General features: G+C 35.2%; 1 protein-coding gene across 5 annotated transcripts in view; it reads left to right on the forward strand.

Annotated features, from left to right (window-relative positions):
• The window catches only part of CDIN1 (CDAN1 interacting nuclease 1), a 125390-nt gene that overhangs the window by 15476 nt on the left and 96853 nt on the right, over window positions 1–13061 (forward strand). For 2 of the 5 annotated variants that reach the window (XM_031049095.2, XM_031049096.2), the window contains exons 2-5: window positions 5599–5661; window positions 8588–8633; window positions 9493–9557; window positions 12502–12562. In XM_031049095.2, the coding sequence (XP_030904955.1) occupies window positions 5599–5661; window positions 8588–8633; window positions 9493–9557; window positions 12502–12562 (235 nt within the window). Of the gene's footprint in view, window positions 1–5598; window positions 5662–7173; window positions 7260–8587; window positions 8634–9492; window positions 9558–12501; window positions 12563–13061 lie in introns of those variants that run through there. The other 3 variants (XM_005149285.4, XM_031049097.2, XM_031049098.2) reach the window with 2 other exon arrangements.

Genomic DNA, 13061 nt, shown 5'->3' on the forward strand with positions numbered 1-13061 from the left:
GTACAGGCTAATTTTTAAATGTAAAATGATCAGTCTGATTAGCTTTGAATTGCCATTCATCCATAAAAATATTTTTCTAAAATTAAATTTAAACATCTAGTTTATACAGGACAACATAGGTTTGAAGACAGAAAATGCAAAGTAGAATGATTTTCCTCTTTCTTCACAATCAGGAAATGTAATATTGGAGTCTGGAAAACTTCTCTTGACAAGGTATAATCTGATCCTTTACTTGGGGGGTAAGGGAAGTAGCACAATAAAGTTACCCAAGCAAAATGAGGAAGATGGAACACAAAATGTATATATCAAATATTTCTTTCCAGTTATAGCCTACTAAGTGAATGATTTTTTCAGTGTATGGACCTTGGCCTTATAAAGACGACAGATAGGAAATGTGGAGGATAAAACCCTGTTTTCAATTTTAGCTTCTTTGCACAGCTGTCAACAGATAACAACAACTTTTGTGTATTTTTTGTCTAATGGTTCAACTTTTAGATTGTGGTACTAAGAGTAAGAGTTCAAACTTGCAAATGTGTTTTTAGCTTGGACTGGTTGAGAACAAGGACATAGCAAATCATCTGCTTATGTTGGTCTCAAACTTTGCTTTTTATTTCATTTTCTGTGAAACATTATTTTGTAGAGTTAAAGGAGAAAATACCAGGAGGTGGAGATGTGGAGACAACTACTAAGGTTATCGAGGTGTATGTGGAGGAAAACCCTATTTGACTCCAATTTCTTTTGTCAGTGGACTCCCTCACTGGATGGTCGAAGGGTACCAGAGAAGTTCTGGTATGGGTAAGGTGAAAATAGTCAATAGACATTGAAGACTGAGGTCAAAATACTAGAGAGTTTTTATTTCATGGTTTAGCTCTGACATTGTGTTCTTTAAGTCTGTGTTGTGAATATATTTTGCTTTTGTATTACATCTGAAAATATTTTCCAGCTTGAAAATTGAACCTTACAAAATAGTTTTATGTTTTTATGGAAGAGACTTTACTTGAAACATTTGTGAAAGAGTATTTACTTACAAAGGTCTCTGTGTGGACTTGGCATTTAAGTAGGTTTCAAACATTCATGTAACAAGCAGTGTGCTGTTTTACTCTGGAAAAAAGAAAGTATCAGAACAGTATCTCAGGCAAATTATTATCTATTTTCTGTACTTGCTTACTAAGAGAGTAAGACCAAAAAAGTATTTTCATTTGGAAATACTACTCTTCAGTTCTTGTGTTTTCAGAGTTCCATTTTTTACCATAATATCTGACAATGTTTATCACTTTTAAAACATAATGTTGTTGTTCTCATCATAAGCATACATATGTGAATGGAAAAATAGCGTCTTTATTCTGATTTTTCATTTTGGGGGCTTGATCAGAAGTATTTTGCAACCATTTGAATATGGCATATTTTGGGTTACACCTGTATTACTACTTTTGAAAGGTAAATCTTTGTCATGTGGGTGAAAGAAGGTGTAATTTATCTCTGCGAAGGGCTAGCATTATTTTGTGATCATTGCCTGTATTGATAATTCGTATTCACCTCTGCATTTTATTTTTTTCCACATCTGGTATGGTTTGTTCATAGTCTGCAGTTGTTTGAAAATATATTGGCCGTTACAGCGGACACAAAAAAAATTAGGTGTCTACAGGAAGAATTGGTACCCTGTTCTTAAAGGAACTTCTAAGTCTTTCTAAATGAAAAATCAAACAGTATCTAATACTAGCAATTTTCCTCTGTCTGCTGCTAGAACTTATTGGCCAACTAGGTCAGGCATTATTAAAGTTCAAGTGGCCCAGTGGGAAAAGTAATGGCCTTATGCTACTATGAATTTTAAATGCTGCCATTTCTATGTATTGCACCATCATCTGTTCTCGCACATCACTAAATTGCATAGAAGTTGTGGGACCAACCAGTGTCAAGGTCATAGAAGTGATGACTCTTCTCAAGTAGCCATCTCGGAGCTTTCTCATGCAGTTATTCTCATAACCCCGGCTATAGGCAGCAAAGTTGTATGCACATGCCTGCATTTAACCTTTTTATTATCATTGGATAGTGTAAGCCCGCATTACAGGATGACTTTTTTACTTGGACTCTTTACTTTTGGTTTTTATTTTGATCCTACCAAAGGTACAAAATCGACTTTGAGGCAAGGACAATTTTTAGTAAGTGGTATATATTTAAATCTTTCGCATTGAGCTGCTGTACAGTTTACTTGAACTGGATATGAGAGAGTTTCTACATTGATTAGTGCTATAGTTCTCCAAATGATCTTGAACTTTATCTTGATTTTAAATTTGATGATACTAAGTCTGAAATGAGCATATTAGCAGGTACTTCTTTTTTAATATACATTAAAAAGCTGGATTTTTATAACATTAATATATTTATAATGGGAGTCTTTCCCCATCAGCACTGTGCTGACTTTGTAGTTCTCAAAGTAGTAGCTCCTTCAATGTTTCGTTGTTTGAAAGGGTTCATATGTAAAGAAAATAAAGCTGGTTTTGTATCCCAGACTTGAACTGGTATAGTTGGAAAGCTGTAACATTGGAAGACAGCTGTTTTACAGAAGCTACCGTGTTGTAGCTAAAGACTTACATACTTTTTGATATCACTCAGTTATTCCAGACTCCTATTCAAACACATATATTCACATACACACATATAGACAGGTATAGTGATTTAGCTCAAATTGGTAATTCACTGACTTCTGATAAATCTGCGTTAATTTTGTGAGTGATAAAGTAGAAATGTTTACAAAGACAATAATCTGCTTTTTGAGAATTTTTATTCAGAGAAGTGACCACAACCATATTAAAACTTCAGGTCAGTTTTTAATATTAAAAGCTGCAGTAAAGAGAGCCTAAACCATAGCTATTCTAGATGTCAGTGAGGCTTCCTCCCTCATTCCATGTCGTTCAGTGCTTGGATGTATGTAAGCCAAGTGGTTCTCAAGCTTTGGTACTTGTAGGCTACATCCTGCAGTTCTGGGAAGCCACAGAGGTTTTACACATCTACACATGTGTTGCACATAAGTGTGGACTGGTTAGCATATGATAAGCTGTATAGAGACATTGTTTTCTTTAGGAGTCCCTGTTCGAGTGTTTGTAGTACAGAAGATGAGAATTAAAAGGCTGTTTGGGTTTCTTTCAGGTTTTTGAAAATGTAACAAGACAAATGTATTTTAGTCACACATTCTGGAGTCTCAGAATAGCTGTGAGGAGGATTCCCTTTCCACCCCCAGACATTTAAATTCATCAAATACATGTATTTCTTTTCTCTCATAGATTCTTAATCCAGCATAGAAGGACCATGTAAGTGTAGCCCTAAGTTATATGTATTACTTTTGTTTTAAAGCTCAATATTACATTAGTTAAAATATTTTAAAAGTTATTGTAGATGGAAAAGGGAAGTTCTTTTCCAATTATTAGAAGTGAGAGACTCTTACCTGCTTCTGAACATTTCATGAAGGGATTTGGCTAGCACTACATACTCACTCTGGGTAATCTGGAAGGAAATAAACAACTTCTCCCCCTGTTTAAATGCCTGTAATACCTAAGTGCAGTGCTATATGCATTTCCAAGAGGTTTGCTACTGCTGCTTTGGGATTTCACACTTAACAGCTTTTGAATTTTGGAAACACAGCTCCTGCCCCCCACCCCGTTTTTTAACGAGTATATTTATAGTCTTAATGAGGTGGAATGTTACATTTTGTGGAAGGGAAGCAATGAAGCAATGTTCTTTGTAGATTTTATTTGCTAAAAAAGAAAAAAATCAAGGCAGATGCTGGGGAGGGACTCTTCGTTAGGGACTGTAGTGACAGGACAAGGGGTAATGGGTTAAAACTTAAACAAGAGAGGTTTAGATTGGATATAACGAAGAAGTTCTTTACTGTAAGGGTGGTGAGACACTGGAATGGGTTTCCCAGGGAGGTTGTGAATGCTCCATCACTGGAAGTGTTCAAGGCTAGGTTGGACAGAGTGTTGGGTGACATAGTTTAGTGTGAGATGCCCCTGCCTATTGCAGGGGGGTTGGAACTAGATGATCTTAAGGTCCTTTTCAAATCTAACTATTCTATGATTCTATTATATATATATATATATATATGTATTATATGTATTTGTCTTATGATGGACTTTGATTTCCTCCTGCTTGTCTCCACTTGTGTAGATAGTTACTGGGTTAAATACTGCAATACATATTTACTGTTAGGTTTTTTGTTTTGGTTGGTTTTTGGTTGGTTTTGTTTTGTTGGGTTTTTTTTAACAGATCTTTCTAGATGCTCTTCCTTTGTTCCATGGTAAAATACATGAAATATAAAGCTGAATTTTTAGTCTTTCTATTTTAGGCAAAACGTGTGGAGTTAGAGATGAGGGAAACACAGCTTCTTTTAAAATTAATAGATGAAACAAGTGGAAACTTGGTCTTGTACCTAAAATTCTACATTTTCAATAATCTCAGAAAATAAAGTAGAAAAGCATAAGTTTTATCTCATCCCTAAAGAATTAATAAGAATTATAAGAATTGTTATCAGCCAGGGCTGATAATATAGTATTTGCAGAAGTTGTCATGTTTGGATTTTCTCCTGCTGAAGCAGTAGTAAATAGCAAGTATTAAGTTGGACAGCACCCCAAATCTTGGCTAGATCTGCAAGCCTGCTTTGCTGAGAAGGTGATCCTGTCCATTTAAATTATTTTTGTCATTACTAGGTTCTTCTTGGCCAGAGTTTTATATCAGCTCTAGTTATGAAGCACTGGTCTGCATCAGCATATTATCTGTTATTAGTTTATATATGAGTACTCATTGTAAAACAAAACATTTCTGACATACTCACCAGGGATGATAGTATCCTATTCCAATTTCTGAGATTCATTGGAAGAGAATGATCTAAATTTTATTCTTACATGTTAAATTACCAAAAGATATATTCTTTTTCCAGCACCAGACATGCAGTTCTCTTTTTAGCTTGATTGATCTCGTGACTGTTCTTAGAGGTAATTTCTCTTATCTCTTCTTCTGGTCTGACTTGGACATCCCATTTTAAATGTGGGATTTGTATATTATAGGTATATTTGATACGAGTAATACTTTCTTATGTTAAGCAAATTTTTATATCTTTATATCATTTGGAACCAGGAAATGACATATCATTTTTTAAAATTAGAAGCTATTTTCTTAAAAAAATAATGGTGTTTTGTAGCAGATCATAGATTTCAGTTTTCTGTCTAAATGCAGTTATGTATTGACAAGGACACAAAGTGCCACCAACATCAACACAGAGTAACAAAAGGTAAATCGTTCCATTATGGAAGTTGGTGTACAAGAAAAAGAGGGTATCTAAAGAGCGAGGCTGATTGCTTTGATCAGAGCTCTGGGGGTAATGTCCGTTACTATCTGGAATCACAGAAGAAAATGTTTCTATGAAAGTGGCCTTCTACAGAACTTGAGGAAGTTTGCTTGTTTTCCTAGAAAACAGATTTAGTTCTACAAGATGGATAACAAGTTAATTTGTTAATTATTTAAACTAGGTAGTACTTGGAATTATGATTTGGGATGGCATTTTTTGTTTCAGAAAATTAGCAAATCTGTATCTTTTCTCTACAGCTGGTTCCTGACAAAAGAGGTTGTTCAACACAAGCATGCCTATATCCATAACCTTTCAGTAAGGTATGAGGCTTACTACAAAGTTTATTCCATGAGAAACAATAAGGCAACACTGAAATGTTATTTTGAGTAAAAGATATTTTCAGTGTTATGTTTGTTTTCCTGGATATCTCAGCTATATTAATTTGTCTGCTCATTTGCTGCCTTGAAATCCTGTATAGCATAAGAGGATGGATGAAGCCCTAGGAATTTGGCTGCTCCTGTAGAAGTAATGATAACTTACACAGCAGTATCCCTGCTGTCAGTATCAGCAGTTGTGATCATGCTGTTTTATAATGCAAATGCATGTTCATGACTTCTGTCCCCGCTCCAAGTACACTGTCTTTTTCAGTGCTTTCTGAAAACATGATGTTTCAGGTTTCTGTCAGTGACATCTTGTAATAGATGTTCCAGTTGTGTTTTGAGGAGCTATTTGATTTTGCCAGGAAGTTGTGGCAATGGAATTGTGGCAAGGAAATGCTGGGTGACAGATAAGTGGTTTTGGTGTTTAAGAGAAGAACTGTGTTAACCAGAAAAGAGCATGGGAGCAGCCATGTGATGATTGAATAAATCCTCTTCTCCTGGGGAAGGGGAAAGATATTCTCATAATAAGGCTTGAAATTCTTTGATTGATATTAGAGAAATAATTCTGTTTATCACAGTTGTAGTGGTTTTGTACTGCAATCCAGTATATATCCAACTTGTTCAGTTGGGCTGATTTATTTATTTTTTTTTAGTGTTCATGATAGATCCTAAATGACCTGAACAGTTGGAAACATAGGAGAGGAGTGTCAAACGAAACTGAAGTAGAAGGGCAAAATCCAAGGACACCGAGGGAACAAATAGAATGGACAAGAGTCAGGAGTGAGAAAAGAGGGATAAAGGTCTTAATTCCTTTTGATATGTCAATGGGTATAATAGGATAATGGTGCAATAGGTACAGTAATCATGCTGGGAATAACTAAAAATGCAGGAATTCGTATGTCAGTGGGAGAGAACTTGAACCAGAAATCCACTTAAATGCTATCCTGTTTTGGTTTGGGGTTTTCCACATCTTTTCTCTAAATTCAGTTCCACCATTATGACCATGTAAATCTGCAGATCATAATAGTTACGTGGAGAGCCATTAGGGGGCCATATGTACCCAACTTATTTATAGTCTGCAGGGTTTTTATAAATAAATCAATTTGAAATAGCTTAGCTTTGTGTATACATATAGCCTGTGTAAGTATATAATCTTAATTTCTTTCATTTGTTCACCTTCTAATGGTTGCGTGCGCATGTTCTAAGTTGCCATAATTGGATGGTGCACCTTTTGGGGAGGCATTGTGTTACGAAACTCTTGGCCTCTGTGTCCAATGGTGTATATTTAAGAATTTTTGATTACATCGTAATTCTTTTTTTTCTGTAATCCATTAATTTCATAAGTCTGTGTACTAGTTTATGTTGGTGTCATTTTCTTACAGTTTTAATATTCGGTCAACACATACTCAGAGTGAACATTCTCATGTCTAAAATACCAGAGATCAAGGCTCAGCTTACTGCTGTCACACAGATGTTGTGCTGAACAGAAAAGCCCAAAATACAGTATTATGGCAAAGATTCTGGAAGCACAAATATGGGTAATAATAAACTCTTCGTACAGCAGTACATTATTTTAGTCACTTTGTTCCCAATGCTTCAACTTGGTTTAGAGTTAAGACTTCATATTCTGCTGCACAGACTGTCTGTTTAAACCTCAACAAACCCAAACTGTGCCTCAGTTTTACCTCTTGAAAATGGGAGTAGTGCTTCCTTATTTTAGATTAGTTATTTCTGAGGCATGGAAATTGCAAGGAGAAGGACCATTTGAGTATGGAGAAAACATTTACACTTAATGTAAATATGATGTGATATGGGTGTTAAATTCACATACAAGAAATCTGACAGAAGAGTAAGACTTTAGGCATTGCTGAATCTTTGTACTACCTATGTTCAAAGATGTACTAGCCTTAGTAGGTTAGTTCATGAAAGGAAAAATGTTAATTATTCATAATGCTTTTCTGTACTATAAAACTCGATTTATTGAGACTATAATTTGTTCAAGTTGCATGTAGTAGGAAAATATATCAGGAGTAATTAATTGTATTCAGGATGTGATGAGGTATATATATCCACAGAGGACAATTGAAAACAGTAGTGGTGTGGTATTGATTGCCTTTCAGAGAAAAAAAAAAAAATTGTCCCATTTCTAAATGTTAACAATCCAGAGAGAAAAATTCCCACTTGGGAAGAATGCTTTCCAGGTTGCTTCATTGCCAGGTGTTTGACATTGAGTGGAGCCTTAGATGAATGAAGCTTATGGCAGCTTTTGGAAATGACCGACTCCAGGGAATGTTGGCTTCCTGCTGTGAAAGTTTCTATTTTCAAAGCACATCAGTTTCAGTGGGAATGTTCCAGTGGTCCCATATGCTACTTCTGACAGAGGGGGAAGTTTTTAACCTGAATATGAGACAGCTACTGAAGAGCTTCCCTTGCTGCTAACAAAATGAATTTCAATATGTTGCCAATGAACAAGCAGCATGTTCCCAACTGCTGATGGAATTTATTTCCATCAATTATTAATGGAAATTTTCATTTGTTTTCCTTTCTGCCTGTTACCTTTTAGCTTTTCTAACTGCTCCTGTTAGAACTTTGTAGGTTCTGAAGCTGAAAAAGGAATCACCCAAACAATATGCTTGTTTGCTTTGAAACTGTTGCTGTATTTTCCTCCCCTCCCTCATACACTCTCTCCTTGACCTAGCAGCAGGAAGCCTTTGTCTGAGGTGTTCATCTGGAACAACTTTTCCACACTTGTTTTCATGTTCTGTTAGATTACAGGGCAGCAGGCCTACCTTTGAAGCTCCCTTCTCTTTTGTTTCTTTGCAGTGCACTCCAGTAATTAACTTTGTCCTTCTTTTATTTGTTCCAGTCAATCGCAGTCCACTCTGCTGAGCATCTTCTCCCAGGAGTACCAGGTTAGAAGTTTTCTCCTTTGTGAGGGTTGACAGGTGCCTAATTGAATGATGAATGTCCCTTTATTTCTTTGTAATTGAACTGCCAGCTTTCTGATTGGTTTGGAGGATGTTCCTTTTTCCACATCAAGCACCGCCTGAGTCTCAGTGGATGGCTGCCAAGCCTACCCATCCATCTGTCTAATAACATCTAGCCTTTGCTTATTTGGTGGACCTGTAATAAATTATGCTAAACCATTATTATTCTGACAATAATAATTTCCCTGTGTTGCGTGGTTCCATGTGCTAAATGTTTGCTGACTTGCACTGTCAGTGCTGCTTTCCATTGCTGACAGAGATGATGATAAATGACCATTGCCGGAGTGGCAGAAGGCAAGAGAGGCAGAAAATGGAGTCATTTATCATGAGATGACAGGTGTCAGTCAAGTGGCAAGTCTCTATGGAATTACTTTTTGTAGTTTTTCAAATAAGTTGTTTTTAAGCAATGTTCTTCCTGGTTAAAAATGCCAATTGAATTGTAAAACTAGAGTGCACCAGACTTAGATGGAATTGAATTGAGGGAAAATTAATACAAAGGTTGAAAGAGAGAACAAGTTTTTCTTTGCCCTCTGCAGCCTTCACTAAACTTATTTAGATTCAATTATTGTGACCTTACTGGCTTTTACATATATGGTACATTGCAGTACAGTTTGAAGACGTTCAATTCAATAGGTAGATTGAATGTCATTTCTGTACAGAATCTAAAAACATGGTTCAGTTTATATGTCAAAGTGTAGCCAAGGAACATGTGTCTGGACAGTCATGGTTTCTGTATTTTGATCTGTGACACATTTGTAAGACTTTGTTTTTTCATTTTTTCTAGAAACAAATCAAAAGAACACATGCCAAGCATCACACTGCTGAAGCTGTTGAAACTTACTACCAAAGGTATCACCTCGCCACCCCAGTCAGGAGTATTATCATAACTAGTATTTGTTATGGCAATTACAAGTAAATTAGTTTATTGGCTTATGAAGCTTATTTTCTGTAAAAAATAAATAATTTAGGATGAGGATTACAAAACAGTTCACCTAAAATTGTTTTCAGTGAAAATGCACAAATTTTTCTGTGTTTGGTCAGGGTAATCAAATATATTTTACAGAGTATATGATAGCATTTATTGTATGTTGCCTATAGTTTGCAATTATAGGGCTTCTGTGTCAAGACTTAACATTGATGATAACTTCCTCACAGCTAGGGAGCTTGTTCTGTTACAGTTCCTTGTACTTTTAAAAGATTTGAGTTATGTTACAAAAAGTTACATATTCATGTATTGCCAGTTAATTTTTAGATCACTCCTGTTTTATCAACAGAAGTGTCAGAAATAGCTGTTAAGGGAGGATGAAAACCTTTTTGTCATTTTACAATATTTTACAATTGTATGCATCTTAAGCTAATAAATTGTATTTGCTACTCAGTATGGTTTGTCTGTTTCTTCTATAGGCTTTACTAAAAATACTGCAGTGACATAATTGGGGCATACTGATAACTGGTTAAGATACACAATTAAAATATTTCCTTGTAGACTGACATATCTGAGGAGCTTGTATGGCAAGTGAGTTGATAACTATGATTATAGATGTCTGATATTTATGCTTAATATTAATCTGTATGAATCAGGAACATAAACAAAAAGCCTTCATTTGTGAAAATTAACTGTGCTTCCACAGAGCCATATATTTAAAACCTAAGCAGAGCTTCATTTTAGTAGACACTGATTTAGAATAGCTAGTGTGAATTGTGCTGTTCTGGGTTTTTGATTTTCTTTTTCTAGTGCTTGTACTGTTCTGTAAAAATATGTACTGGATCATATTGCACGTCTCCTGTGCTGTTTAGGAAGAACATTGGTTTAATTAAGTTTGGCTCACATCAGGTAGGAGTATTTGGTCTCCTGTCCCCTTGTGCACTGTCTGAAGTATGATAGTAGTACATAACTAATGCATTATGTATGAAGCTATATGGTGGTGGTAGAGAAGATCATTCTTTATGCTTTTTCTGGGTATTTCACATTGCAAATATATTAACATGGCCAAATAAAATGCACATGTTTTAAAATCAGAGATGTTCTGGTTAGTAGTTAGAAAACTCATCTCAATCATGTTTTAGTAGATTTACTGTATAGTATGTTTCATAAGCTACAGGGGCAGACTACTTGAGTCAGAAGCCAATTTGAAATGCTTCAAGCATAAGCATGGCAAACATGTCTTCTCGACTTCTCTTTTGTAGCATCCATTTTACTGCTCCAGTCTGTGTGTATGCTCTTTCATATTCTCACCAACACAGAAGCAGATTATTCTGCTCCCCTTGCTTTCCTAGGTTGGAAACGATCATCTTTTTTCATGTATCCATTTCAGGTGGCCCCTGTTGGGAGCCAGTAGAAGTACAGCTGAGTGTACTCGACAGGGACTTACTAGTCTTAAACTTAGTCAAACACAAAGGCAAATTACAGGAAAGATCAGCAAGCTTTTCAGGATAGTATTGTCATCAGTCTGTGAGAGATGTTAGGCCATTATGGAGTTGCCAGTAGCATTAGAATTATCTGACAGAAAATTACTCCATTGTTACCTGTAGCTTTGCTATTTGATCAACTGGATGCACGATTTAGAGCATTAATGTCAAGTAAAACTTCCTGGCTGGGTATTTTGTTTATGATGTCTCCTCTTTTGTTTCTGTAATGAATTTTTGAAGTTTAAATATACTCAAAGTATCTTGCTTTGTGGATTTTTTGCTGTGTGTAGAATTTAAATAGGTTACAGCAAAAAGCTTTTATAATTTCTTTCATTCCTTAATAAACTTCAGAATATCTTGCAAACAAAAAGCCCTCTAATGCTCTGTGAAGAGGTTTATGTAAAGGTGTTACACTCATTCCACATAAGGATGAAATTATAAAGAATTTTAATGTCTGTAACTAATGAGCAGAAGAGTGGCTTCTGATGGATAGATAATGACAGAGCTAGAAAGGCTGTGGCCTTTTAATGATGTCAGTAATGATAAGCTATAAGAACACAGATAAGATAAACGAACAGATTCAAATACTGGTAACTATTGTTCTTTCCCACATAGCTGCAAAGCACAGTGGCTTGCAATAATATAACTTCTTCCCACCAACTCCTGAGAACACGTTTTAGGCACTATTGAAATGCACACATCAAACAGTAAAAGTAACAGACAGTGAGGAAGGCAATATTGTTATGAAGCAATGATTGGAAACACCACTATTGGTCTAATACCCTTAACCAGAAACATTAAGCCTTTGCCACTGATAGGATAATGACTTTCTATCACCCTTTATTGGATCCTAAATATTTAACTTTTTTTTCTTTGGAATATTCATTTGATTGTTAGATTCTCATTTAACTAAAATAAGCCTTTAGTTTTAAACTACTGCCTAATTGATAAAATCTGGATTTAATTTGAGAATTTATGTTTTTGTGCATAGAAAGGAATAAGATATGTAGTGAGCCATCATAGTTGAAGGTCATATGGTAACCCAAATCTTTACTGTGAATAATAAAGGTTTATTTGTCTGTGATGCATCTTTTCCAGAGTACAAATATCATTTATTTGCATGTCATTAAACCATTTTTTAAAAAAAATTCTTGATTTATTGTGGTTTTTACTTAATTGAGATTGCTATATCTTGCAGATGAATAGGAGACAACTCTGGAGAGTTAGTGATAGTTTTAAATATTATTCTTCTTAAAATATTTCCAATTAAATACTCTGTTCTGGGGTATTTTCCCCCAAATGAAAGAGGTTCACAAGGGATACTGACATGTATAAACTGATATTTTCCTGCCACTGCAGAATTACCTGGCTTTGTCTTGTCTAGGTACCTGAATGGGGTGATGAAAAATGCAGCTGCCCCTGTATTACTGGAGCTGGCCAATGAGGTAATTATCTTTACTTTTTTCTTTAATCTTCCAGTGTAAAACCTGAGGGGCATATCTAAGTGACTTTAGTGAGAAATGTAATTAATCTTAAAAAAAAAAAAATGGTTTCAAGGCACATTAGACATTTAGAATGGTTCCCCAGTCTGTTAGTACTTACAATAATTAGACAAAAAGCCCCATTTATTAATAAATCAGTTAATGTAATTAGTCTCTTAACTTCAAGGGGAGTGAATAAGAAATTCTGAATTTGTATTTTGTTGGAAATTTCAGACAGATCATAGGTCTTTAATGCAGAAACTTACTAAACATTCCCACATTGATTAAATGGAATTTTATCAGTTTTATTTTTATTTGATTTCTTGGGGTTATTTTTAATAACAAAACCCATCTAAGGTTTATAATATTTTTTAATGATAGGAAGGTTTAAAGAGTTAATTTTCCTGACTGCATTCTCAGTTTATTTCTGTTCATACAGATTAGAGGATGGCTAATGAAAACT

The sequence above is a fragment of the Melopsittacus undulatus genome, chromosome 4 (genome assembly GCF_012275295.1).
Source record: "Melopsittacus undulatus isolate bMelUnd1 chromosome 4, bMelUnd1.mat.Z, whole genome shotgun sequence".
In the NCBI taxonomy this organism is placed as follows: domain Eukaryota; kingdom Metazoa; phylum Chordata; class Aves; order Psittaciformes; family Psittaculidae; genus Melopsittacus; species Melopsittacus undulatus.